The following is a 27,501-nucleotide window of genomic DNA, read 5'->3' as shown; positions in this document are numbered from 1 at the left end:
TTGTGGGACTCAAACTCATGACCCTGAGATCAAGAGTCACATGCTCCACGACTGAGCCAGCTGAGTGCCCCTGAGACACTTCCATAGTTAGGAAAATGCGTTCTGTTCCCCTACTTGTGGCTTTCCCCACCCGCCTGAGATTAGGGCAGGGTGGGACAGGGTTGGGGATTGGTCTCAGACCGAGAAGCGTGGCTGCCCCCTCCCTCTTGCTGGCAATGGGCGCTGGCCACTCCGCCCTTTGGCTGGCATTCTACAAAGCAGCCACTCTGGGCCGCTGGAGTCCTGGAGCTGCAGCTGCTGTCCTTCCAAGAGAGCTGACGGAATTATTTCTGGGGCCTGCAGACAGCTGGCGAGAGCGGGGAAAGCACAGCAGGGCTGAGGAACCCGCCAGAAGGTCCGCCTGGGGAAGGGTTATGGTGGTGATGATGACTGCCAGTCACAAAAGCCTGGTGCTTTCTGGCTGAGGCCTCAGTTGCAGGCCGGGATTCTCATCTCCAGTGTGTGTACACCTCCCTGCCCTGGGCTCACAGAAAGGGATTTACTCCCCTTTACTGGTGTTTGCTGGTGCTCAGTCTCCCCCAGCCTCAAACATAAAGCCTCCGGGGCCAGGGAGCACTTGAAAGGAGCAAGGTTTCTGGCCAGACCCAAAGGCTGTACGCAGGGGCCGTGACGCGCTGAGTGTCACACACATGTCACCACGCAGCAGGCCTCTTCGATCCCGACGCCACACACGCTCGCCCTTACTGTCAGCCTGGCCTTCCCACAGCGGTCGGTTTCTCTCACAGCTAATCTCAAACAGATGGTCTGCAGCTCCATTTCTTACCACTCTCTTGGGCTAATCCCTTGGAATTTCACTCTTCCCTCTGTGCCCTGTTGGTGGAGTCCCACCAGGCTGGGCCAGGCCAGGCCCGGTGAAGCCATGGGATTAAGACTTCTTACTCCATCTTAGCCTAAGGACTCGACCCACTTGGGTCCATAGAAGCCTTCCCAGAAGCCAGGCCCGCCCGCCTCTCAGGCTTTACTGATAGCAGCTCCTTTGTCCTTGTTTCTTTATGCTTCTTCAAGAACAATCCCTTGTTCTCCACATTGGGCTCTTGTGGCTTATGGCTGCAGGACGAAGGGTCCAGTGTATCTCCTGGGGGTGTAACATCGACCCCAGCCCGTGGAGTGTCCGCCCCCTCATGTGGGACCCTTGGCTTGATAGGCGCTTTTTTTCTGCCTCTGGATCTCCAGAAGACGCCTGAGCCCCACATGAAAGACAGACCTGCCCTTTTACCTTCCCCAGTTCTCTCCCCACAGCTAGGTTCTACCTCCAGAATCTCTCCAAACATTTTGTACAAAACTCCTGGGTGACCCAAACCAGGCCCACCATTCAGATCCGCCCTCAATGCCAATGCTGGCCTGGTTGGAGAGGAGACTAGGAAGAGTCTCGGACTTCTGGGTGGGTGATAAGGGATGGCACAGCTGGTTTTGGACAGGCTGTGTGTTTGTGCCCATGGACCATTCCCATGGAATGGTCCATGGGCATTTGGATGTGAAATGCCCTCACACCCTCATTGGCATAGAATAGTTTCCGGATTCCTGCTTACCCTGGAAAGCAGGGTCCCAGGTACTGAAGAAATCCGTCATAAGGCAGGTAGAGTGTGATCATGGGACGTGGTTAGAGGTCGTGCAGCGGAAATGACTGTGAGCTTGTCTTTTTTATTTTGACTTGACACCTAATTGTTATTTTCATGAGTTCATACAAATTGACTAAGGCAGTGGTTGTGTCTGCAGGTGGGGACGGGCTGGAAGGAAAGAGGTGCGGGACTGCAGGGTTAGAGACGATGGCGAGTTCACAGGTGTCTGTCATTTTGCTTTATACTCGACATGGATGTTATAAATACCATTTTAAATCGACTCAAGAGTTGATAAAGCCAATTAAGAATTATGAAATTACATTTGCTTTAATATTAGTTAAGAATTGTTTAGTGTTTTACTGTTTAGAAAGGCAGTTCACTTTATTAAAAAATTATATGTATTAAAGCCTTCGCTGTTGCCCACTCACCTCAAACTTCCCTTCTTGGCTCTTGTGTTCTGGCCAACCTTTCATCTGTTCTCATTTTTCATCTCGGGGGAATCCTCGAGGATGCTACAAGTACAAGTACAAGCACTCCCATCTCCCCCGCCCCCACAACCCCCTTAGGGTCGGCTCTCCCAGTTCCGTTCTGTTACCCTTTCCTATGTATTGATCAGAGGAAGAAAAACAGCTGCGTGTTTTGGTTTTCTTTTACTAACCACTGCCAATATTGCCTTTTGGTCCTTTGGCAAACCTTATCTGCTTGGAGCAAAGGAAAAGCCACACCATTCAATGTGTCCCCAGCGACCAGAGCTGGCTTCCCCTGCCCTACCAGTTAGCAGCCCATCGGCCATTAGCATTGGCTTATCCGCTGTGGATCCTTCGTGCCCAAGGGCAGGTGTGTGCGCTTGCCATGTGTGTGCCTTGATATCACAATGACCAAACCCATTGTCTGTAAAATCACACCTTCTGTGGGCTGGACCGGAAGAGGAAATGGGAGTCTTAAACCAGCATCTATTCAAAAGGAAATCCGTCCCCTGCAAACCCGATTCCTATCAAGTTTGTTTTAAGGTCTCTCTGCAGGAAGCATCCCTTTCGCACCATTCTGGCCCCACAAGTCTTTGTGGAGCCCAGGAGTCCCTGGCCCCCTCCAGTTGAGCTGCTGGCAGGAGGCAGCTGTGCGGGCCAGACTGCCGGCTCTCTGTGTCTCACACCTCACTGCAGGCACAGGGGAGCTGGGGAAGGTGATGACAGAAGCAGGCAAATGCAAGACGCAGTGTTCGGGTTGGCATTTCCTTGGCAGGACCACACTGCGTGCCTTCTAAGAGCCTGGGCTTGTGTGCGTTTCACGAATGAGAAGCAGCAGCTGCCATGACCTTGACCATTCAGCCGGCAAGGTGCCCCCTGTGCAGTTTTGCATTGGAACGGCTCACTGCGGTAAGCAGCAGGAGGGTGGGCAGTACGGGAAATCGTCCTTTATCCAGCAAGACGGTTATTAGATAGCAAACAGCAGTCACTGTCACTATTTTAAACATAAAAAGTCTTTCTCGGGAGACACTGCACTCCCCGGTCATACAGTGCTGCTCCCCCAGCTCGTGCATCACCTTGGCTTTCACCCAGCAGGGGTTTGGGAACATAAGGACTGCGTGCCACAGAATTAGGAAATTGGGGAATATATACCGCGTACAGTTGGCTAAATCTTGGCGTATCAAAGATACCCATCTTGCTGTGGAAGGCATCATTGCTTCCCCACATAAATTGTAGAATTCTTAAGATCTGCACATTTGCAGTGTACCTGCATCCTCTCAGTCCTGACTGCCTCTCCTTTTGAAGGTCACTGTTGGTGGAAACCAAGGACTGAAGGAGTGGTCAGGGTAGACTTGAGGAATCTCTGCAGCTCTATAATTCCATAGTTCTGACTTATTCCTTCTAATACCATTTAACTCCCTGGCATGCTTCCATTTCTGCCTGGGAGGACAGCCATGTGGTTTGAATTCTTTCATTTGCATAGACGAAATAGCTGGGTGATCAAAGTTTTGGATTAGACAAATGGGGATGTGGGATACAGCCAGAAGTCCTTAAAGGAGGTGACATTTATTTTAAGGCACAGTTGTTACTTAATGATGATTTGATTATAATGTTCACTTCTGTCTAATGTAGTATCTTAGTCAGCTCGCGCTGCTGTAATAAAAATACCATAGACTGGGTGGCTTAAACCATAGAAAATTACTCCTCACAGCTCTGAAGGCTGAGAAGTCCAAGATCAAGGCGCTGGCCAATTCAGTTGTTGGTGAGGACTCTCTGCCTGGCTTGCAGATGACTGCCCGCTCTCTGTATCCTCACAGGGGGTGGGAGCTGCCGGGGAGCGGAGTAGAGGGAGAGAAGGAGGTGAGGGGTGTCAGAGATCACCTGTCACTTCTTCTAAGGGCGCTAATCCTGCTTATGAGGACTCTGCCCTCATGACCTAGTTCCCTCCCAAGACCCAGCTCCAAATACTATCACACTGTGACTGGGGCTTCAACATAGGAATTTTGGGGCTGATACAAATGTTCAGTTCATAGCCTATGTAGTAAACCATTGGGCCGATATTGGCTCTGTCTACACAGTAACTGTGTTTGGAATAAATGAGTGATTTGAAGCACCATAAATTAGTAAAACGGATACCAACGGTGACCATCTGACAAGAACGTTTTCTGAATATGGAGGGAAAGACAGTCATAGCTAGTGGCATTTAAGGAGCTCATGAGTATGTACTTCGTGTATTTCAACAATGTGCTCAAATCTTTTCCCTCCCCAGGGACTCTCTAGGAGGGCCAAGGTGTCTTCCCCACTCACCCACCCCCTCACTGCATTATGTTCACAAACGTACGTACACAGACAGAAGGCTCATTGCAGAAAAAGATGCCAGGAACATCTTTTCTTCATTTAGTTTAGCAAAGACTAGCAGGGAGAGCTGGAGAACTGTGTGCTAAGGAGGTTACTGGGGGAGGTGAGAAGTGTAATGAATGCCAACCTCACTGGTGAGGGGGACTGGGCAGGATGAGACTTTTTGGCCAGCCAGACAATTTGGAAATCTAGAGAAGCGTGGGGGCGGGTATACTGGTGTAGCAAGACCATAATCCCACCGTCCCCAAACCATTCCTCTCACTCTCAGCTCTGGCGTCTGGTACTACGTGAGTCACACCCGGTTTAAACCAATTCCTGGTAACTTAGTTTTTAGGCAAGAAGCGTCCCATTACCCGTTAGTCACTTTGTAACACAGTTTGGGTCTCTGTCACCCATGAGACTGAAGCTCTTGAGAGCAAGGCCTGTGTTTTCCTCAGGGCTGGGTCTGGTGCTTGACACTGGAAGAGAGTGAGTGAGGTTCCAGACTATTTTAGGGCACACAGATGTTCATTTTTGTTCACACGTAACCCTAGCGTGTTCTGAAGCTAGACGTCTTACAGAGGGTGGGGCTGGAGGTCCCAGCACCCACAGAACCGGCTCCACCAGGCGGTGCCCCTCCATGTTGGCAATATGGCCCGTGGCCAGGAGCGTAAGCTCTTTTCTGCTAGGGCTGCTGTAACAAAATACCACAGACTGGGGGGCTGATAAAACAATGTATTTTCTCACCGTTCTGAGGCTGGCGGTCTGACATGAGGGTGTCAGTGTGGTCCGTTTCCTGGGAGAACTCTCTTCCTGGCTGGTAGATGGCTCCTTTTGCACTTGGCCTTTTTTCAATCCTTATGAAAAGGCCTAGTGGTGGGTGGGGGACTGAGCCCTATGGCATCTCTTCTTAAAAGGATACTAATCCTGTGGGATCCGGGCCCCACCCTATGATCTCATTTAACCTGAGAAACTTCCTCAGCGGCCTCACCTCCAAATGCTGCCACACTGGAGGTAAGGGCTGTCTGGTGTGATTTTGGAAGAACAAAACATTCAGTTCACAACAGCTCTGGGCATCGTCTGGCTTTCAGTCCCTACTTTGTTGCAAACTTGCTGTGTGACCTTGAGGATGGTTCCTTTAACTTTTCTAAGCCTCAGCCATCCCAGGGCGATAATGGCACAATCATGCTGCATATCCCAGGGCATTGTAAGGATCAAAGAAGATAAGGCAAATGATGGGTTTAGTGAGGACCCCAGTATACAGTAGGTGTGCACTGATTTTTAGCATTAATAGGGTCCCCTAAGTTATGAGAAGGAGTTCCCTCTGAGGTTATCCTGGGAATCTAGTCTCTTCAGAGCTAGGTTAACTGTCAGGGATTTCTGCAAGAAAGAGGAAAAAGATAGTTTGGGTGGGGGACCCAATTTTATCCTATTATAATTTGAAAATACAGAAAACCATGAAGAAGATAAAAATCCCCTGTAACTCTTCTACCCAGAACGAACTCTGATAACCTTTCTGTTAACTCAGACATGAATATGAATCTTTCTTGTGGAGTTGTGTGGTCTTTTCATTTCCAAAACTTCTGTTTCCACCTCTTTAAAAAGGAGATTAAGGTTCCTACTTCTCCGGGTTAGTCGGCATGTGGCTGAACGCACATGAAGTGTGCCAGGCACGGGGTGTTAGCTTACTAAGAGCGATTGCTCTCATTTCTACTGAAGAAGACACCCTCGGGGTTTGATACCAGCAGCAAAGCTCAGATGGGAATTCCCAGTAATTCATTATCACATCACCCTTCCAAGGACCCCCCTCCCCCTGCCCTTCAGGTGTGCCCTTTAAAGCAAATCAATATTCCCTTTACAACACTGACATAAATAAGCGGTTTCCCAGCATGAATACTGCTGTTTTTCCTCTTGCCCTAGAGCAGTTTTAAAAGGTGAGGATTATATATTTGCACAGGGGGCTGGACGTGGGGGTGTCTTCTTTCAGCCACCCCTACCACCACCATCACTTCCCTATAGTGCAAACTGAGAAGTCTCCTTTCACCGTCACCCTTGGCCTTGGCTGTGTAATGGGAGACAGGGAGATTGCATCTGTCAGCCTTTCTGGGCTTCCTTTGGCCAGGATGGTTGTATCCCTCACCTGTGAAGAAATTCATTTCCTAATTGCATATTAAATTAAAACTCCAGTTTTCAGATTTTAGGACAAAAGATCAAATATACTCAGCTTCATCTGACTTCAGACAATGAGCTTGTGTCAGCGACTGTCCCATCTTCCCATCTCTGTCACCTGACTCCCCACGGCCTCTTTGCTCACCACCTTCCTCACTAGGGGAAGGGCCCCTTCTCCCCAGAGGTTGGACTGACACCTATGGGGAGGGGAGCAGGTATTCCTGGGAAACAGCTGTTGCTGTGTAAGGGAACAGGGTTCACTCCCACCACCTGTCCTGTTCCCCAGCGCCACCCTCAGCAGCAGCCCCACAAGGGACTGGCCTCTCCTAACAGCAGGAGAGCCTCAGGGTCTACCCTGAATGGCCCCAGCCAACTTTCTTGGTGTCGGGACTCCCATGCATTCCAGCCTGGTCAGCTTGACAAAAATTGCTTAACCAGGTGTATCCAGGAGAGCAGGCTAAGATCACCAGATAGCTGACCCATCTCCTTACAAGAGATATTCCTTCAACAGGTTCTAAGGCCTTTTCATCCTGGGAGACAGCCTCCTCACAGCTTACCTGGTGGCAGGCAAATGAAATGACAGGAATAAGAGGAAATCTGTTGGGTCCTCTGCTCTGTCCACAGTAATTTCCGGTACTGGAAAAGGGATGAAAGCTGAGCATTGTCCCGGACATACCCAGAAAATGAATACGTAACGGCCTACTACTACTCATTGCTTGAAGCCTTTCAATCGTGTTGGGGTACAACAGGTAGATGAGGCCATTCTTTCATTTGTTCACTGGTTTCAAGTATCCTGTACTGGAGGCTGGGGCTGAAGAGGGAGCAGAAACAATGATCACTAATAAGGCTTTTGACCTTGAGAACCTTAGCACACAGGTGCAGAGAGACTCAGGACCATGAAGTCTATGAAGGGGCAGAGAGTCGGGGAAGGCTTCTTAGAAAGGGGGATGATTGGATTAGGCCCTGGAGAATCAGCTCCAAGAGGAAGAGAATAGTTAGTGGTCAAAGAGGTCCACTTAGGGGATGATCCATTTTGAGTTGATTTTTGTGTGAGATAACATCATTTGCTGAAAAGACTATCTCTCCTCTGTTGAATTTTTTTGTACCTCTGTCAAAAATCAGTTGCCCATCTATTTCTGGATCTTTATTCTGTTCCAGTGCTTTTGTATCTATCCCCCACCTGTACCACCCAGCTTTGATTACTGTAGCTATGTAATAAGTCTTGAAATCAGGTAGACTAATTCCTCCCATTTTATTCTTCTTTGTCAAAATTATTTTTTAATTTTTATTTATTTGAGAGAGAGAGAAAGACACCCAGCAGAGGGAGAGGCAGAGAGAGAGGGAGAAGCAGATTCCCCACTGAGCAAGGAGCCAGACATAGGCCCAAGGATCATGACTTGAGCTGAAGGCTTACACTTAACCAATGAACCACCCAGCGCCTCTGTCAAAATTATTTTAGCTTTGTCATTTCACATAAACTTTGACAATAAGCTTGCCTCTGTCTACAAAAGATTTTTGCATTAAACAGTATATATCAATTTGGGGAAGATTGACATCTTTACTCTGTGGGGTGTTCTAATCTATGAATATGGTATGTCTTTCCACTTAGATCTTTGATTTCTTTCATCAGCGTTTTGTGGTTTTTAGCATATAAATCCTGTATATGTTTTCTTAGATTTATGTCGAAGCATTTTAATTTTTTTGCATGCACATGTATTCATTGCTAGTATATAGAAAAACTAACTTTTTGTATGTTAGTCTTGTATCTTGCATTTTGGCCAAACTCGTTTATTTGTTCTAAGAGAATTTTTTTTTTTTTTTTGGTAGATTCTTTGGAATTTTCTCCAAAGATGATCATGTCATCTGCAAACAGGGACAGTTTTATTTTTTTCCCTTTTTGATCTATATGCCTTTTATTTCATTTCTTTTTTTTTTTTTTTTACTTTGAGAGAGAGAGAGAGAGAGCACGAGAGGGAAGAGGGTTGGAGGGAGAAACAGACTCCCCATTGAGCAGGGAGCCCGATGTGGGACTCGATACCTGGACTCTGGGATCATGACCTGAGCTGAAGGCAGATACTTAACAGACTGAACCAACCAGGCACCCTCCTTTCATTTTTTAATAGCTGGCTAAAACTCCCTTTGTTGAACAGCAGTGAAAACAGTGGATGGACATCCTTGCCATGTTCCCAGTTGTAAGGGGAAAGCATTCAGTCTTTAAGCATTAAGTCTGATGTTAGCTAACTAGGTAAGAACATCATGGATGTTCCTTATTAAGTTGAGGAAGTTAACTTTTATTCCTACTTTTCTGAGAGCTTTTATCATGAATAGATGTTTGGATTTTGTCAAATGCTTTTTCTGCATCAAGCGATGCAATTATGTGATTTTTTCTTCTTTAGCCTGTTAATATGGTGGATTACATTGATTAAATTTTCAAATATTGAACCGACACTGCATGCCTGGAATAAACTCCATTTGCATGGTGTAAAATTCTTTTTACATATTGCTGAACTCCTCTTGCCAATATGTTGTTAAGAATTTCTGTATCTATATTCATGAGGGATATTACTCTATAGTTTTCTTTTTTGGGTACTGTCTTTGTCTGGCTTTGGTATCAGAGTAATACTGGTTTTACAAAATGAGTTGGGAACGTTTCCTTCTCCTTTCTGCAAGAGATTGGCATTCATTCTTTAAGCATATGGTAAAGTTCTCTAGCTTTTTTAAAAATAGTGGTTCTGGGGGACCCAATCTGGAGCAAGTAAAGCTGAATCTTGGGATTGGGGCTTGAGTGAAGGTGCTTTAGGTACTTTTCCAAAGCTCTACAGATGAGCTAATTAAGTGTGCAGCCAGCTGTGGGGTCCGGTGTGGTAGTAGCCTTGAGGAAAGATGGGAGGGTGAGCTGAAGCAGAATCCGTTTGAAGAATGACATGAATTAAACAACGGGAAGGCTTAGAGAATTTGGCTCACAGAGACATGCTCCAGGAGCCCCTGCTATCTTTGGTACCATATGGTATAATGGGGACATTGGTCATGCAAAGCATCTGGGTTGACTTGGCTGCTTAGAAGCCATTGATTCCTTACTTAGCAATTTTCGCTTTCTCATTGGTAAAATGCAGCTCCTTGGGTTGTTTCGAGAATAAAACAATATGGAAATGCTTTTGAACCTACATTGATGTTTCTTTGGGCCCCAGATTCCTCCTCACTGCCGCTGTGTCATGCTTCCCAGTAAATCCCAGCGGGAGACTTGGGACCCCAGTCGACTGCAGGACCGATGTTCTTAGGCTGTGGAGAAACTTCCTCCCCTTCCCTGCTCACTTACTCTGCCCATGGAGTTTGGGCTCTGAAAGGAAGAAGTGAGACCTTGGTTACAATGAAACGGGACTCTGACCTTGACCAGTGCCTTCCTCTCACCTTTCGTAGGAACATGCTTGCCAATTCAGGCAGCGTGAGGATTCTCATCAAGGGAGGCAAGGTGGTGAACGATGACTGCACCCACGAGGCTGATGTCTACATAGAGAATGGCATCATCCAGCAGGTGGGCCGTGAGCTCATGATCCCTGGCGGGGCCAAGGTGATCGATGCCACTGGGAAGCTGGTGATCCCTGGAGGCATTGACACCAGCACCCACTTCCATCAGACCTTCATGAATGCTACGTGTGTGGACGACTTCTACCATGGGACCAAGGTAATGCTCCTGTTTGCTTCCCTTTGGCTTCTTCCGTTTGTGGGGCTGCTCCAGCCTAGACCCATGTGAACAGGATGGCCCCCCTCTGTGTTGCTAAAAGAAGGGTGCTCTCCCGGGACCACTGTGGCAACTGACATAGGGAATTCCAGGCTAGATGTCCTAGATCTCCATGACTACCGAAAAGCAGTCGGGCTTAAAAATGCGGGTCTGTTTTACTGATCCCATCACTTACTACCTATGAACTGAGGCCAGACACTGATTTTATGTTTACGTTTCTGTGTCATGTCATGCCAGCCTAGAAGAAGAGAATTCGCTGGTGTTTGTTACTGTGCATGTGTGTGACGGGAGTGAGGCATGGATCTGATGGACTCCCTTAGGTGTGATAAGCTAAATGAATTCCCCAAAGATAGAGACAAAGAGATATGCCTCTTCTAGATGGTTTTAATGGCAGTTAATTATGAAACAGACGTAGCTAGCTATCTTATATTATCTCTCCTAGCTTGTTCATTATTTTTAAAAACAGCTGGAAAAAAAAAAAACCTGGTGGCAGGCCTCTTTTCGAGTGGTCATGGACCAATATTTGCAATTATTGAGCTGGGCCTGAGCTGCTGGACTTTCCTGAATGCAAAACACAAAAATTCAGGCCTGTGAAACAAATGAATTAAGAGGAAATGACAATTTGCGAAAAGAGTCACATGTGGGTTCTTTTATCCTTATTCTGTGCCCATAACCTTTGTTCTCGCTGCCATTCCTCTGTGTTGTGATTATCTGTCCCATGCCAGACTCTCCGTGAACACTGAACTTCTTAAGGTCTTCTTAAGACCTGACCATATTGTTCTGCCTTCCCAGAGCCTGGCCCTGACCAGGAACCAGAGTAGCTACCCAGTAAATGTTTGTTGAGTGAATAAGTGAATGATGCTTATCTGTTTGGGTCTCTGTACCCAGCTATGCATCAGAGTCACCTACAAAGATTTCTTTTTAAAGAGTTTATTTATTTGAGAGAGAGTCCAAGACTGAGAGAGCATAAGCTGGGGAAGAGGCAGACGGAGAGGGACAAGCAGACTCCCTGCCAAGCAGGGAGCCTGACATGAGGCTCGAGCCCAGACCCCAAGATCATGACCCGAGCTGAAGTCAGAGAGTCAACTGACTGAGCCACTCAGTCAGTTAAATGCAAAATGCAGAATTAAATCAGAATCTCAAGGACTACAAGTCCCTGACCCCGGAGGCAGCCCCTTATGCTGTCTGACTTCCAAAGGCTTTGGCCTCTAACACTCCCTGGGACTAACTATATTATAGTTAGCCCTCTGTCCTGCTTTGGCTCACAGCCTCAAATCCCCAGTGTCTCTGCACCCTAATATCCCACCTCTGTTCTACCTGGAGTTCTCAGGGAGCCCTTCTCCCATGCTCAGGTATCTCCTGCTAGGATCCATTTTCCTGGGGGTTCAGTTTCCAGTGACTGACAAGGCTCTCCAAACCCAACCTCAGGGAGCCTGGCTGGGGCAAGCAGATGCTGGCCTTGGGGTCACTGTTCTAGGGCTGGCCCATCTCAGGCAGCTAGCCATTTAGGTCTCCCTGAAGACATCCCCCCTTCCCAGCCCAGAAGCAACAGACCAGATCCTTGAAAGACTGGGCTGGGAGGAGTCACAGTGGCCATGGCCTAGCCTGTTCTGAGACAAGGATGCTCCCAGGACTAGTACTCTAGCATGTGGGGCCAAATCCACCTGCTCTGGCGGAGCCCAGAGAAGAGAGGCCATAGGCAAACCCTTCCTACTTTCTCTTCTGAGAATTCCCCAGGACCTGTGGGTAATGCTTCACTGATGAAATGGGGCATCCCATCCCCATCAACTTTTACAGGCTCCTCTCACAGGATATGCTAGTGGCAGGATGGTTCCAGAGGGAATGAGCATATCCAGTTCCCCCTCCCAATGTCCTGGAGCCAGGCCAGGCCTGTTTGGTTTGTGGCCATTGTCATTGCTATTTTTGTTGAGGCATAGCCTGAGTACCAAGCCGTGCACAAATTCTGAGTATCTGGAATGGTCACGCTGGACACACCTTTGTAACCAGCGCCCAGATCGAGAGGCCGCACATTGCCAGACCAAAGTCCCTCCTTATGCCCCCTCCCAGTCACTGCACCCTACCAAGGATAACCACTACCCTGACTTGTAATACCACAGTTTAAAAAGCAGAAACCAAAACAGCTTCGTTGAGCTATAATTCACACACCATACAATTTACCCATTTAAAGTGTAGAAGTCAATAGTTTTTAATATATTTAACATAGATGGGTTCTGACTGTTTACTTTATGTAAATGAAATTAGGTGGTTTGTGCCTTTGCATTAGCTTCCTTAGCTCAACGTTAATTTTGTGCAATTCATTCATGTTGTACTTTACTGTCTTTGAGTGCTTTGCAGTTTGATGTCCCACATGGTACTTACCAATGGGTGTTGGGGGTTGCTAGTCACCGTTGCTGTGAATGTTCCTGTCCTTCTTTCCCCAAATGGACACACCCATTTCGGGGTGGGGGGATTTCCGGAAGGGGAATTTCTGGGTCCTAGGGTACACGTGTGCTCAGCTTTAAGAGATGCCACCAAATTGTTTTCCAAACTGGTCACAAGGTCTACTCCCAGCAGAAAAGTTAGAGAGGCCGTGGTATTTACCAGCAATATAACTCTGATGACCCCTCAGGTCCCTGCTGGGATCTATTCTTTTTTTTTTTAAGATTTTATTTATTTATTTGAGAGAGAGCATGAGCAAGGAGAAGGTCGGAGGGAAAAGCAGATTCCCCGTGGAACTTGGAGCCTGATGTGGGACTTGATTCTGGGACTCGGGAATTATGACCTGAGCCAAAGGCAGTTGCTTAACCAACTGAGCCACTCAGGCACCTGGGGGCTATTCTGTAGTGCGCTCAGACCTGGCACCCTAAGTTGTGGCTTTGTCCCCGCCCGGGAGACCTTTAGTCCAAGGTCAGATGCCATGCTGTCACCATGCTGTCTACCAGCTTCTCAGAGGGCACACTGGCCTTCTTCATCTTATTTTTTCTCATCGTCATCTGTTGGGACCTCATTAGCCAGCAGTGACAGCTTTTCCCCAGAGAGCCTTTAGCTCTTTATAGCTGATGGAAACCTCAGCATGTGCATCTCCTCCGGAAAACTCAGAAAAGCCCCTGTGCTGTTTTAGCCCCTTCCATGTGCATGTCAGGCTCTAGTTGTGGAGTGTTTAAGGGCCCACGGGTCCCAAGCCATGCTCCTGGCCACCGGTGTCACTTAAACCTATCCTTTGTTCTCTCCATCCCCGAAGCAAGACTGGATCGTGATGTCCTTGTGCCCCAGCCCTCAGACTGAGCATGGTTTCTCCAACAGTTTCCTCTGGACTCAGTTTCCCCTGGATCCCATCTGTAGACCCTGCCCCAAGTTCTGCCTCTGTCTCCTGGCCTCCCAAGAGCTGGTTTCCTGCTATGGTACTCCCACCCCTCCACTCCCGATCTCCCCTACCCCTGGTGCTCCCACAGCCCAGCACTTGGGCACCCTCTTTCCTCGGGGCACCCACAGTCTCCTGGGGACAGAAAAGGTGCTCCTGTTGCAGTGCCGCTTCAGGGGCCCATGTCCATTTAATTATTCACACAGCCTATGGCGCTTGTTCAGAGGCTGTGCTCCCTGCTAGACCGACGCTGACCTACTTTGTATACATTAGAAGGAAAGTAGCAGTTGATTCACTTTAAGCATCTGGGTTTATAATAGAATATTAATCCTAAGGAATGGCTCACCCTAGTGATTAGCCTAGAGAGAAAGAGAGATCAAGTTGCATCTTTTTGTTCTTGTCTGACAGATCTGCGGAGCCTTGAACCCTGCACCCCCTGAGCTATTGCGTGCCTGTCAATTTGGCAGCGGCAGCCGGGGCTGGGAAAACAAAACAGCTGAAAGCCTGGCTCTTCCGAGAGCATCTGGGTCTCCATTGTACTGGGTCTAAAGGGATTTCTCTAGCACTTTAATAAACGCCTTGCCTGCTTTCAGAGGCTGTGGCAGGCTCTGCCTGGCTCCCCGGGCTCTGCACCCCGTGCTTACAGCCGGGCCCTTGATCCTCCTCCCCGCCTTCTTACACCCTCCCAACCTGCAGGCCCTGCCCTCCCCCAGCCCAGAACCTGCGTCTCCTGGAAGCAAAGCATCAAGACCACCTGCTTGTTAATAACGCAGACCCCATTGAAGAAGGCGCTTATCTCCCGCGGGGGGAGGCAGGGGGCGGGAAGGAGGAGGGAGGCCAAGTAACACCAACTGTGTCTATAAAGGTCCAGGATTTCAGTGGGGTCATGAGGTCTTTTATTATTATTCTGCTTAAGATACTTATAAATTACATTTATTCTCTTGTGTGGAGCTGATGTTACATAATAAAGAATGTTAATGCCGGCCCTGGAGCTCCACCACACCAATGACTCCGCAGCGATGTGGAAGATCAGAATCAGGCTTTTTAACCTGTAGGTACAGCCCCTTCACTAAGATGCTGATAGAGGGGGCAGGCACGGGCAATTGGGAAAAGCTTCCCAGATGCCTTTTCTGCCTCGTGTTCCTCCAAAAATATATTAAGAACCACTGTCTAGGCCAGTGGTTTTCAACCCTTGGAAACAAACTACATTAGAACAACGCAGGGAGGGGCGCCTGGGTGGTTCAGTGGGTTAAAGCCTCTGCCTTCGGCTCAGGTCATGATCTCAGGGTCCTGGGATCGAGCCTTGGCACTGGGCTCTCTGCTCAGCAGGGAGCCTGCTTCCCCCTCTCTCTCAGCCTGCCTCTCTGCCTACTTGTGATTTCTGTCTGTCAAATAAATAAATAAAATCTTAAAAAAATAATAATGACTTGGGGGATTTTCTTTTTAAGACACCAGTGTCCAGGACCCATGCCAGATGGTGAAATCTGTGTCTCTAGGTCTGCCCCTTCCCCCATCGATATTGTTTTTCTTAAGATTTATTTATTTTAGAGAGAGAGGGCTCAAATGGGGGGAGGGGCTGAGGGAGAGAGAGAAACCCAAGCAGACTCCCTGCTGAGTGCAGAGCCCAACAGGGGGTCAATCCCATGACCCTGAGATCCTGACTTGAGCTGAAGTGCAGAGCTGGCTGCCCAACCAACTGAACCACCCAGCTGCCCCCCTGTCTTTTTTTTTTTTTTTTTTTTTTTGGAAAGCATCCCTGCTGATTCTAACCCGGGCAGGTGGGTTAATAAGGAACTTTCTTCACTCCTAAAAGCACATTGTCCTGGCTGTGACTCCTGCAGGCCTGACCCTCGCCTTATGTGTCAAGCTGACATCTGAATCCCATTTGAAAGCTCCGACTGCTTTGCCTTGTCCTTGCCAGTCTTATTTATTTGCTTCTCTCCTTCTATTCACAGTCCAGGGTCCAATCAACGGGCTCCCAGATCCCAGCCTGGGTCCAAGAGCCCCTGTACTTGCTAGATTTCCCTGGCCCTGTTTTCTGCCCTCCTGTCTGTATGCCAGCGACATCATCAGGGAGTAAGAAGTTGGCCATGGTAGAGGTGTCATTAAACAGAAGTCCGGCTGGGTCTGTCCCTCTTCGTTGAGGGCCCAAAGACTCCCTCTCTTCTGTGCCAGGGCCATCTGTCACAGAGACAGCCGCCCATTAACTCAAAATCAGCATCAGCAGGACTTCTATTCCTCCCTACAAGGGAAGCCAAATCCAAGAAGAGTGCTTGGCCAGCATGAGATCAAGCCCAGGGGCTGTTCTATGGCATGGGTTTGGATAGTCTGCCGCATCCCGCCCCCAGTGGAGGGTCCTGACCCTCCCTGCCCTTCTCTCACTGCAGAGGACTGGGTCCTGTCTGGCAGAGTCCTGAGATAGGACAGGCTGGGACATAAATAAATTCCCTTCGCTGTCCAGCCTGCCAACATCCGTACCAAGGAACCCATTTATCCATTGGGCAGACTGTTTTTCTACTTTGCCTTTGAAATGTACTCTTTTGGAATTAACCCTTAAATGCTGCTCACTTCCTTTTTTTTTTTTTTTTTTGATTCTAGTATTCTGTACATTTCTGTTTAATTCTGGCCAAAATGTCTTTACAGACTTTTAGCTCTCCAAAAATTTTCAGGACTCAGACTCATATGGTCTTATTTATTTATTTATTTATTTTAAGTAGCCTCCATGCCCAGCATGGAGATCAGGTCCTGAGATCATGAACTGAGCCAAGACCCAAGAGTTGGATGCTTAACTGACTGAGCCACCCAGACGCCTCTGCGGTCTTGCTTTTTAACCAATGTTCTCAAGTTCACCTGTGTCTTCATTCCTGTAAAAAGCTGGAAGGGACCTTAGAAATCGAGTTCCACCCTCCCACTGATGGAAAATGAATAAGTTGTCCCAGGTCCCGGTGATCATTGGACCTGAATGCAGATTTCTCTGTCTGAGGGTCTTTTCACCATGCCCCTCAGGGGTTCTGAAAACCCAGAGCAGGACAGTCACCCCTTTCAGACAGCCTGTGACCTCTCAGTGGGCTGCATGCGCGGTCTCCTTGACACCACAGCTCTACACTTGCCTGGACCAGGTGAAGTCATCCCAGAACTGACATGCACTGGGCAGACAGTAGAGCGAGCTCTTTGCCTCCCTGAAATGGTGGTGTTAGCAGAGACCGCTTTTCCCAGGAGGAATAACATCCTTCTTAGATGTTGACAGTTTTTGCCATTTACAAATGGGTGTTGTGGGGATTAAGTAAGGATACATGAAAAACGTTTCTCACTATGCCCAGCACAGAGTAAGCCTATGACCTGTGTAGGTCCCCAGCTGTGATGACCCACATCCTCCCTGGGCCCACCCGTGGCTCTGTCTGTAGGCTCTGAGATCCATCCACTTTGGCTTTGCAATGCAATTGTTCTACTGTCCATCTAGTGCCCATGCTGCCTGTATCTCTGGCTTTGCCAGCAGGCCACTCTGATGTACCTTCTCTCAGAATCTACCCTCCTCCCAGCTTGTTTTCCTGGACTGGCTGCTGCCACACCATGCCTGCCCTTCCCAAAGACCCGCCACCCTTCCTGCACTGTGGTCCTTGCAGGGATCTGCACAGCTAGGCTCCTCTCCCCTTTTGGAATCACCACAGTCCCACTGAAGATGTCCGTGGGCTCGTCATGGAGTGGCTTCCCTGGAGGTTGTCCCTTCTCCTGCCTCTCCCAGGGGGACCCAACACCTGTGCAGGGCTGTGTTCATCTTCTGCTGCTTCTGTACAAATTAAGACAATACCCACGTTCTAGTTCCCGGTTCTATAGGTCAGAAGTCCGGGCACAGTGGGACTGGGTTCTCTGCTCTGGGTCTCACAAGGTCTACAGTCAAGGTGTCGGCTGGGCTGCTTTCTCATGGAGTTCACAGTCCTCTGCCAAGCTCATGTGCTCGTGGCAGAATTCAGTTGCTGGCCGCTGGAGTGCTGAGGTCTCCCTGTCCCTGCTGGCTATCTGCTGAGGTCCCATCTCAGCTCCTGAGGCTGTCACCATTCCTTGCCATGTGCCCCCTCCATTGTCAAAGCTGCCACAGAGGCTCTTTCACTTTGAACCCCTCTTCTGTTTCAAATCCCTTGGACTTAGAATCTCTTTTGCCAGAAAGAAAGAACCCTGTCCCTTTAAGAGCTCATCTAATGAGCCTCAGCTCCATGGAGATCATCTCCCTTTCTTAAAGTCAACTGTATCGTATAACACACGGGTGATGGTGCCCCATTGTATTCACAGGGCCCCTTCCACACTCATGGGAGGGGACTGTACGGGGCGTGGTTCCCTGGGAGTCATGTGCCTACCATTGGGCTAGGGACATCCCGTGCTAAAACTATGGCCAGCGTATAGACATTTTGCCCTGGTCTGTCCAATCCACCAATTTTGCTTCAACTACTTAAATCTTTTGAAGGCTCCATATTTACAATTTTTAAATTCAAAATCACCTTAGCCACCCTTCACTTCACCAGCTCTCCACGCCCCCTGTCATTTTCCTGCTTGAGAACCTGTCGCAACTCCCTGTTGTCTAAGACGTCAAGTTGGGATTTCTGGGTCATCACCCTGGACAGCTCCCCAGCCGACCTTGCCTCTCCCTCCAGTCCTCATTCCCAACACTTGCACAGGCATCCACAAGGGGGTTTTCTCTCCCTTTGAACGTCCCCCGCTCCTGCCGCCGTCCCTTCCCACCATCCAAGGGAACACTTCAAGGCTACCCGACCGAGCCCACGCCATGTTCTCCCTGCAGCTAATTCAAATCCAGGATCCTGCTTTCTCTTCCCCAGCTGAAATAATTTGTCTTCTTGGGGCTTTCAGATTGTTTCCTGCATAGTTTGTCTTTCGGCCAAATTGAAGAGTATTTGTGGAGCACAGACCATAATTTACATTTAACTCATGACCCACCACAGACCCACATAGCTTGAAACATAGAGTAGATGTTCAAGAAACAGTTGGATGTCAGCACAGTGTGGTGGTGATGGGCACAGACCAGAGGAGACCACTATAGAATCTGAATTTTAGCTCCATATTGACTGTGTGATTTGGACAAATTAATCTCTCTCTCTCAATTTCTTCTCTGGGAAATGGAGATTATAAAAGTGTCTTATGTGTGTTCATCGAGTTACTATTTGTAAAGAACTTAAAATAATACTTGGTGCTTACCAAGCCTTATATGAGGGTCCATTAAATCAATCAATCACTTGATCGTGCTCCCAAGCCCTGGAAAACACATTTGTGCCATTTCCTCATGAGCCTACATATTAAACTGTTAGGCATCAAATAGGAACTAAAAAGTTGGATTCTCTTCCTACTGTTAGGTTGACTGTATGTGTTTTAGATTTCAAACAGAGTCTAATAGTAATGGTGATGATTTCTAGATAATTTTCTCTCCTCTTTCTTTCTCTTAAAAGCAGAAATAGCCAGTCATAAACTCTGCAGGCATCAGGAGCTATTTAAAGATGTCCCACTTCAAATCAGTTACCTTAACAATACCTTGCAACTTTCACTCTACACCTACATTAATTGGCCAGGCAAAATGTAGGCCAGGTTGACCCTTATTAGAACAAATGTAAGAGGAGATCAATTGTTTCTTATAAATTTTACATCTAGTATTGGAATAAAATCTCCTATGGTGACCAAGTAGCTCATCAATTTCTAGAAGAGTGTTTGCAAAAAATTCATCTATGCAGAGATTATCTCTTCTTAAAACCTTTGGTTCAAGAATAGAAAGGAACACCCCCTCTGTGATCCCAGACATACTGAAAACCTTTCATACCTCGTATAAGAAGTTCTGCTTTCATACTCTCATCCTTTAGGGTTTAAAAAGAGAAAATAAAGAAGAAAAAACACATGTACTACATGTATATTTCAGTGATACATATAGTACATGAATGATGGGTCTTTCTTCCTTTTCTTTTGCCTTTTTCTTTTCTTAAAAAAAAGGTCTTTTTTTAATAGTTCAAGAAATATTTGAACATAACTGTGTGGAATTCCTCAAAAATCTTAATTGTGAATATCTCTTTTCTCAAACCTTGCTTCAGTTGCCTCTGATGTGAAGTTGTCATAGTCTTGTGTTGAGTGTAAGGTATACGTCTTAAAATGACATCCGGTTGGACAGGTAGGAATGTGTGTAGATGCCGAATCTTTTCCCCCTGGTTCTTTCAGCCTCGTGATTCCCTCAAGTGATCAGCACAGCCAAGCACATTTTTTTTTCTCCTTCGGATCCTTTTATACTTCTTGTTAATTAAAAATTAGGAGCTATAATGATCCTTAATTAGTGACTACACAAAGACAAACCTGTGGGCCAGCTATAGTAAGAACTTGCTCACTGATGAGTTTTTGTCTCTCATACTCACACACATTCACACACTTTCACATTCTCACACTCATGTGCTCAACCACACACACAATTTTAGAGCTGGAAGTACCACTAAAGATTAATGAATCCAACTCCTAATCCATAAATAGCTTTCAAACTCTTCACAGTATTCTCAATTAATATTTAGAAATAAAATTAGGGGCACCTTTGGTGGCTCAGTCAGTTAAGCATCTGCCTTTGGTTCAGGTTGTGATCCCAAGGTCCCGGGATCAAGTCCCTGGTCCAGCTCCCTCCTCGGTGGGGAGCCTGCTTCTTCCTTGCCCTGCTTGTTCTTTCTCTCTGTCTCCCTCTCAAATAAATAACTAAAATCTTAAAAAAAAAGTTTAAACAATATATGTCGGTGATCTTTGTTTTGGGGGAGGAGTATGAATGGAATGAAGAAGGTCATGATTAGGTAATCTAGGAACCACTTTTTTTGTTTTAATCCATGTAATTTTTTTTCTCAACAAATTGGTTGAGTGTAGGTGTAGTGGACATACAGTAAATCGTGCGTATTTACAGCATGTAGTTTGAGGGGCGCCTGGCTGGCTCAGGTGGTGGAGTGTGCGACTGATTCTTGATCTCAGGGTTGTAAGTTGGAGGCCCGCGTTGGGTGTAGAGATTACTTAAAAAAATAAAATCTTGGGCATCTAGGTAGCTCAGTTAAGTGTCTGCCTTCGGCTAAGGTCTTGATCTCAGGGTCCTGGGATCGAGCCCCACATTGGGCTCCCTGCTTGGCGAGGAGCCTGCTTCTCCTTCCCCTCCCCACCTGCGTTCTCTCTTGCTATCTCTGTCTCTCTCTCTCTCTCTCAAATAGATAAATAAAATATTTTTAAAAAAGATATATGTTGGTGATCTTTGTTTTGGGGGAGGAGTATAAATGGAATGAAGAAGGTCATTTGACCGAGAGAGATCACAAGTAGACAGAGAGGCAGGCAGAGAGAGAGAGGGGGAAGCAGGCTCCCTGCTGAGCAGAGAGCCCGATGTGGGGCTCGATCCCAGGACCCTAAGATCATGACCTAAGCCGAAGGCAGAGGCTTAACCGCCCCTTAACACCCAGGTGCCCCTAAATAAAATCTTCTAAAAAATAAAGTAAAATCTTAAAGTGTAAAGTTTGATCCATCTTGATCTATGTATACACTGTGACGCCATCATCATTAACAACCATATTTGTCACTCCCAAAAGTTTTTTTGTGTCCCTTATCATCCTTCTCTGCCCCTGATAACCACTGATCTGTTTTCTGTCACAATAGATTAGCTTGCATTTTCCGACATTTTTACACAAATGGAATAATCTAGTATGTATTCCTTTTATGGCCTGGTTTCTTCCACTCAGCATTATTAAGTTTTTGGTTATTGCAAATAAAGCTACTATGAATATTTGGGTACAATCCTTTGTGCAGACGTATGTTTATTTCCCTTAGGTAATTACCTAAGAACGGAATGTCTAGGTCACATGGCAGGTGTGTATTGAGCTTTTTAAGAAATTGCCAAGCTGGTTTCCAAAGTGGTTGTAATATTTTATGTTCCTTCCAGGTTCCACATCTTTGCCATCACTTGTTAGGATCAGTCTTTTTAATTTTAGCCATTCTAACAGGTGTATAGAGGCACTTCATTGTGTGTGTGTTTTTGGTTTTGGGTTTTTTTACTAGATCACTGGTTTACTATAAAAGGATATGATTCAGGAAAAAGTAGATGGAAGAGATGCACAGGGCGAGGTGGGGGTGAAGTGGAACCTGCGTGCCCTTCTCCAGATGCACCACTGCCCCACATCTCCACGTGCTCACCAACCTGGAAGCTCTCTATTGTGGTTTTCATTTGAATTTCCCTTAATGGCTAACGCTGAATGTCTTTATGTATGTAGACCCTGTATATCTTTGGTGAAGTGTTCACATCTTTCGTCCATTTTTTAATTGAGTTGTTAAGTCTTTTTTAGTTGATTTTTTTAAGTAATCTCTACACCCAGCACAGGGCTTGAACTCACAACCCTGAGATCAAAGAGTTGCATGTTTCTTTTTTTTTTTTAAATTTAATTAATTAATTAATTTGACAGAGAGATCACAAGTAGACAGAGAGGCAGGCAGAGAGGTAGGGGAAGCAGGCTCCCTGCTGAGCGGAGAGCCCAATGCGGGGCTTGATCCCAGGACCCCGAGATCTTGACCTGAGCCAAAGGCAGAGGCCTAACCCACTGAGCCACCCAGGCACACAAAAAGTTTCATGTTTCATGGACTAATACTCAAGCCAGGCATCTGTACCCCAAGTTGTTAGTCCTTTTAATGGGTTTATACATTCTAGTTATAAGTTGTTTATATATTCTATATATATTCTAGTTATTTATTCTAGTTATAAGTTGTTTATATATTCTAGTTATAAGTCATTTATTGTGTAAATGTTTTCAAATACTTTCCCCCAGTCTGTGATTTACCTCTTCATTTTCTTAACAGTGTTTTTTGAAGAGCAACAGTTTAAAATTTCGAAGTCCAGTTTATTAATTTTTTTCTTTCATAATTTGTTTTTTGCCCTCTGACCAAGAAATTTTTATGAAATCCAAGGTCACTAAGATTTATGCCTATATTTTCCAAGTTTTATAATCTTGGCCCTTACATGCAGGTCTGTGATCCATTTTAAGTTAGTTTTTGTATATGGTGTATGGTAAGGGTTAAGGGTCAGGTTTTTTTGTGTATGGCTGTCCAGTTGTCAGCCCCATTTGTTGACAAGATTATCCCTTGTAGAAAAGCTGTTGACCTTCTATGCGTAGGTCTATTTCTGGACTCGCTTTTCTTTTGATCTATTTGTCTGTCTTCATACCAATACCACCGTGTCTTGATTTTCATAGCTTTACAATAAGACTTGAAAGAAAGTAGTATAAGCCCTCCAGCTTTGTTCTTCCTTTTTAAAAAAGATTTTATTTATTTACTTGGCCCAGGTAGGGAGAAGCAGTGAGCAGTGGGGAGGGGCAGAGGGAGAGAAGAGAGAACATCTCAAGCCAAATCCATACAAGGACAGAGCTGGAGGCAGGTCTCAATCTCACAACCCTGAGATCAGGACCTGAGCTGAAATCAAGAGTTGGACGTTCAACCAAATGAGCCACCCAGGCCCCCCTGTTCTTCTTTTTCTTTTCTTTTCTTTCTTTCTTTCTTTTTTTTTTTTTTTTTAAGATTTTATTTATTTGACAGAGAGATAGAGAGACAGCTAGAGAGGGAACACAAGCAGGGGGAGTGGGAGAGGGAGAAGCAGGCTTCCTGTTGAGCAGGGAGCCTTATGCAGGACTCAATCCCAGGACCCTGGGATCATGACCTGAGCCGAAGGCAGACGCTTAACAACTGAGCCACCCAGACGCCCCTGTTCGTCTTTTTCAAAGTTGTTTTGGCTATTTCGTCTTTGGGAGCAAACTTTTTGTAGTGCAGGCTATAAGCCAGAAACTTAAGGGAACTGTCAACTGAGTGCATGAACCAAACCCTTGATAAATATTCTCTGCCCTTAGCATGATCCCTTTCTGCTAGATAAAAGTTAAGACTTTTCTTTAAAATTTTCTCAAGTTGGGGCCCCTGGGTGGCTCAGTGGGTTAAGGCCTCTGCCTTCGGCTCAGGTCACGATCCCAGGGTCCTGGGAATGAGCCCCGCGTTGGGCTCTCTGCTCAGCAGGGAGCCTGCTTCCTCCTCTCTCTCTCTGCCTGCCTCTCTGCCTACTTGTGATCTCTGCCTGTCAAATAAATAAATAAAATCTTTAAAAATAAATAAATAAATAAATAAATAAATAATAAAATTTTCTCAAGTTATTTGGAGGGGGGAAATAAAAGGTGTGTGTGTGTGTGTTTTAAAAGAAACTTTGTTAGGTGTTGGGGGATCGGGGGTCCTTGAGGATATTGTCCTGCACAAAGCCAGGCTACACACTGATGTGACTGTTCTGTCTTCACGGGGTCTGTGTCTCACTCTACAGTAAACTGTGAGGACGTCGTGGGGAAGAGCCCACCTGCTCCGTTTCTGCCTCACACTTTATCCCTGGCGAATAGGGTGGCCTGGGCGAGCTGAGGGACCTAGAGGATGATAAAGGTTTTGTGGACTGGAATTCTAACCGCTGAGCCATTGCCATCCTCTCCTGGCTCCTCTGTCAGGTTTCTTTTTTTTTTTTTTGTATCCCCTGTTACCACCAGGCTTGGGCTGCGGCATCTGTCCCAGGCTGGTGCCCCGAGTCACTTGGCAGGCTTAAGATTCTCTAGAACCCACGTTTGAGAGCGCATGGTAGCTCCAAAGCTCTACGCGCTAGACTCAGTGGCCCATCAAAGAGTATGTTTTTCCTGCCGCGTGGAAAGTTCAGGGTTCAGAATGGAGCATACTGAGCCTCTGACGGTCTCTGGGATCCCAGTCCCCCAGGTAGCTCCTACCGGCGCAGTGGCTCTGCATGGGACCGCAGATGCGTTTCTGTCCCCTGCCTCCTACAAGCGCGGTGTGTGGAGCTGTCCAGGCCCACTGGTCAGAGCACCTGTATATACATTATTCATTTATTTTGATCTTTAAACCATCCCTCTCAGACAGGTTTTTGTGTTCTCTTATTATCTTTTCTTTCCACGTGGGGAAAAAAGTGAAATACTTGCCACGCTAATCAGTGCAGGGACAGGTCTGCCTGCCTCCCGGCCTTGACTCCAGCCCATCCTGGGCGCCTTGTATCCAGGGAGAGCCCAGGGCCCCATCCCTTGGCAGTTTGGTGTATTGTTAATCACTTAGCTTTGGGACGAGCACGAGGACTCGCCCACAGCGGTAGACAGGAGGGCAATTTGGGTTACACGGGGTTTATTTCTGGATGGTTGATAAATCCCTCCTCACTGGCATCTGTGGGCAGCCTGGGCTTTTAATAAAGACGGTCCTGCCCTGCTCGCCTGTAGACTTTTCCGCTTTGGGCTTGGAAGGGGCTTTGCTAAGGAGGACGATGACAAAGGGCCCCTCTGTGCGGCTCTGTTTTAGAATGGTTTCCCCAGGCCCCTTGGCTTCTTAGAAGCTGGCAGCCACGTTCTCTCCACCACATAACCCCCTTTGAGGATCATCTCCGGTCTCCATGGTAACTGCATGTCAGGAGACAGCCTGCTCTCTACTGTGGCTTTGTATTAAACACAATGAATTTAAATTGGATGCTTGGCAGCAAAGATAATCATTCTGGATTAGAGAGAAGCCTGGAGCTCCTCATTTCATAATTTTGGATGTTGGCACAATTCTCAGATTTAGCCCTGTAATTCAAGCTCAAGTCATACCTACCCCCCTGTTTCCAAACTGCAGTTAGGTCCGATTTCACTGGGGCTTTTCTCCATCGTTTCCTAGTAGAATCTTGGAAACAGGGAGCGCCTCTGCCAGGCCAGGACTACCCTGAGCTCTAGAAAGGGCAGCATATACTATAAAGGAAATGTGGGGGCTCTAGAAGCAGATGGACCCTTTTTCAGTCTGGCTGTGCGATTTCTTCTGAGTCCCTTTTCTTATCTATAAAAGGAGCAGAGTAACCTCTACCCTATAGAATCATATTTAAAAAAACAATTTTAATGGCCTAAAATATAACATAACATTTGCCATTTGAGCCATTTTTAAGTGTATAGGTCGATGACATTAAGTACATACACAGTGTTGTCGCTGCAGTAATCCCATCTCCAGGGGCGCCTGGGTGGCTCAGTCGTTAGGCGTCTGTCTTCGGCTCAGGTCATGATCTTGGGGATCCTGGGATTGAGCCCCATGTCAGGCTCTGCACTCAGCCAGGAGTCTGCTTCTCCCTCTCCCCCTCCCACTGCTCGTTCTCCCTCAAATAAATTTTAAAAATCTTTTAAAAATCCATCTCCAGAATTTTTTCATCTTAACTAGCTGAAACTTAGTACCCATTAAATAGGACTTCCCCATTCCCCTCCCCGCCCCCACCCCTGGCAATCACCGCTCCGTCTTTTGTCACTGTGAATTTGACCACCCTAGGAACCTCATCTATGTGGATTCATACAATATTTGTTCATTCGTTACTGGCTTATTTCATTGAGCATAATGTTCTCAAGTTTCAACTACGTGGTCACATAGGTCAGAATTTCCTTCGTTTTTAAGGCTGGATAACATGCAGATATGCCACAATTTGTTTACCTATCTGTGCATCCCTGGACCCCCCGGGTGGCTTCCACCTTTTGGCTGTTAGGAATAATGCTGCTAGGGACACACATATCTGTCTGAATCCTTCTTTCAATTACAGACTCAGTTAGAGCATCAAACAAGATAGGAAATGTTAAGAACACGGCCCGTACGTAGTAGGCCATCAGCGAATGTGACTCCCCGTCATGACATTGCGTTCAGCCGGGGAGTGAACTGCCCCAGCGGCCTCTGCTGGCTTCAGTGAGAGTGATGTCACTTTCTTCTGAGCGAGCTGCTTCTCTGTCCCCGCAGCACGCCCATCTGCCAGGCCTGGGAATTAACACAATTCATTCCAGGATTTAAAGGAAATATCTTAACCGTGAAAATGTGCATCGTCTCATGCATGCTTTAATGTTCTCCCTCCAGTTGCTATGCATATATTCCTCGTTCCAGAAGCCAGAGAATGTTAGGGTTGATGTATATACTTCCTCGTCAGTTGTCTATTTTAAGTATTCCGTGCAGGAGCCCCTGAAGCCGGGCGAGATCACCTCAGGCAATGAGGTTCTGGGCTTAGTTACTATTTCATAGGTATCAGATGTGTTCTTAGCATTAACAGAAGAGAATGGGATTTGGAGTAAATCTATCTAGCCCCCAGTCTTGGCCCCGCTCTAAGACACTGAGGTAGGCAGACCGCTGTCCCACGTGGTGGTCATGAAGACTGACCCACTCCTAGAGCACTCTGTGCATTGAGGCAGAGAGGGACCAGGTCCCTGGGCCGGGGTGCAGCTCTCCAGGAGATTCTCTTTGGGTCTCGTTTCATCCAGAGTCCCTAGCGTAGGGGTGACTCTGTGCTTCCTGGTGCGCCTCCAGGGGTGAGGGCCCCAGAGCTCAGGAACCATCCTTCCCTCTAGGGTCCTCTGCGCGATCAGCCCCCCAAGAGACTCAGCAAGCACCCCTTTCTTTGTACTTAGGAATTTGAGACAGAAGGGAAGGAGGAGGCTAGCTCTTGCCAGCCTCCTGACCTGTGCGTCCCCCGCTTGCTCCCAGCAGAACTGTCGGGCTGATGGGAGGAGGGGGACAAAGACTTCGCACACACGGAGGCTCAGACCCTTCTTGGCCTTCTCTGCAGGGCTGCTCCGGGGGTGCTGTGTGTGCCCTGAGTCCACCTGTTGAGTGAGCCCCAGACAGGCTTACGGCAGGGCTTCGGGAGCAGATGTGTCTCTTTGCTGTCCCTGAGACCCCAAAACTGCCCTGGTTTGTTCACTGCTGGGGAGGGGGCTCTTAGGCCTCCGGGGGTGGGAGGAATCATAACCTCTAGGC

The 27,501-nt window shown here is 47.2% G+C and overlaps 1 protein-coding gene across 2 annotated transcripts in view; it reads left to right on the top strand.

The window, feature by feature from the left end:
- Positions 1 to 27,501, top strand: part of DPYSL5 (dihydropyrimidinase like 5) — a 93,004-nt gene that overhangs the window by 30,944 nt on the left and 34,559 nt on the right. Inside the window, exons 1-2 of one of the 2 annotated variants that reach the window (XM_032849557.1) lie at positions 2,978 to 2,995; positions 10,010 to 10,274. In XM_032849557.1, the coding sequence (XP_032705448.1) occupies positions 10,014 to 10,274 (261 nt within the window). In that variant the 5' untranslated portion in view covers positions 2,978 to 2,995; positions 10,010 to 10,013. Of the gene's footprint in view, positions 1 to 2,977; positions 2,996 to 10,009; positions 10,275 to 27,501 lie in introns of those variants that run through there. The other variant, XM_032849558.1, reaches the window with a different exon arrangement.

Source organism: Lontra canadensis, unplaced genomic scaffold (assembly GCF_010015895.1).
Source record: "Lontra canadensis isolate GAN:19392208 unplaced genomic scaffold, GSC_riverotter_1.0 scaffold232, whole genome shotgun sequence".
Taxonomy (NCBI): Eukaryota; Metazoa; Chordata; class Mammalia; order Carnivora; family Mustelidae; genus Lontra; species Lontra canadensis.
The sequence above is the reverse complement of the archived record's forward strand: the minus strand, read 5'-3'. Positions and strand labels throughout refer to the sequence as shown.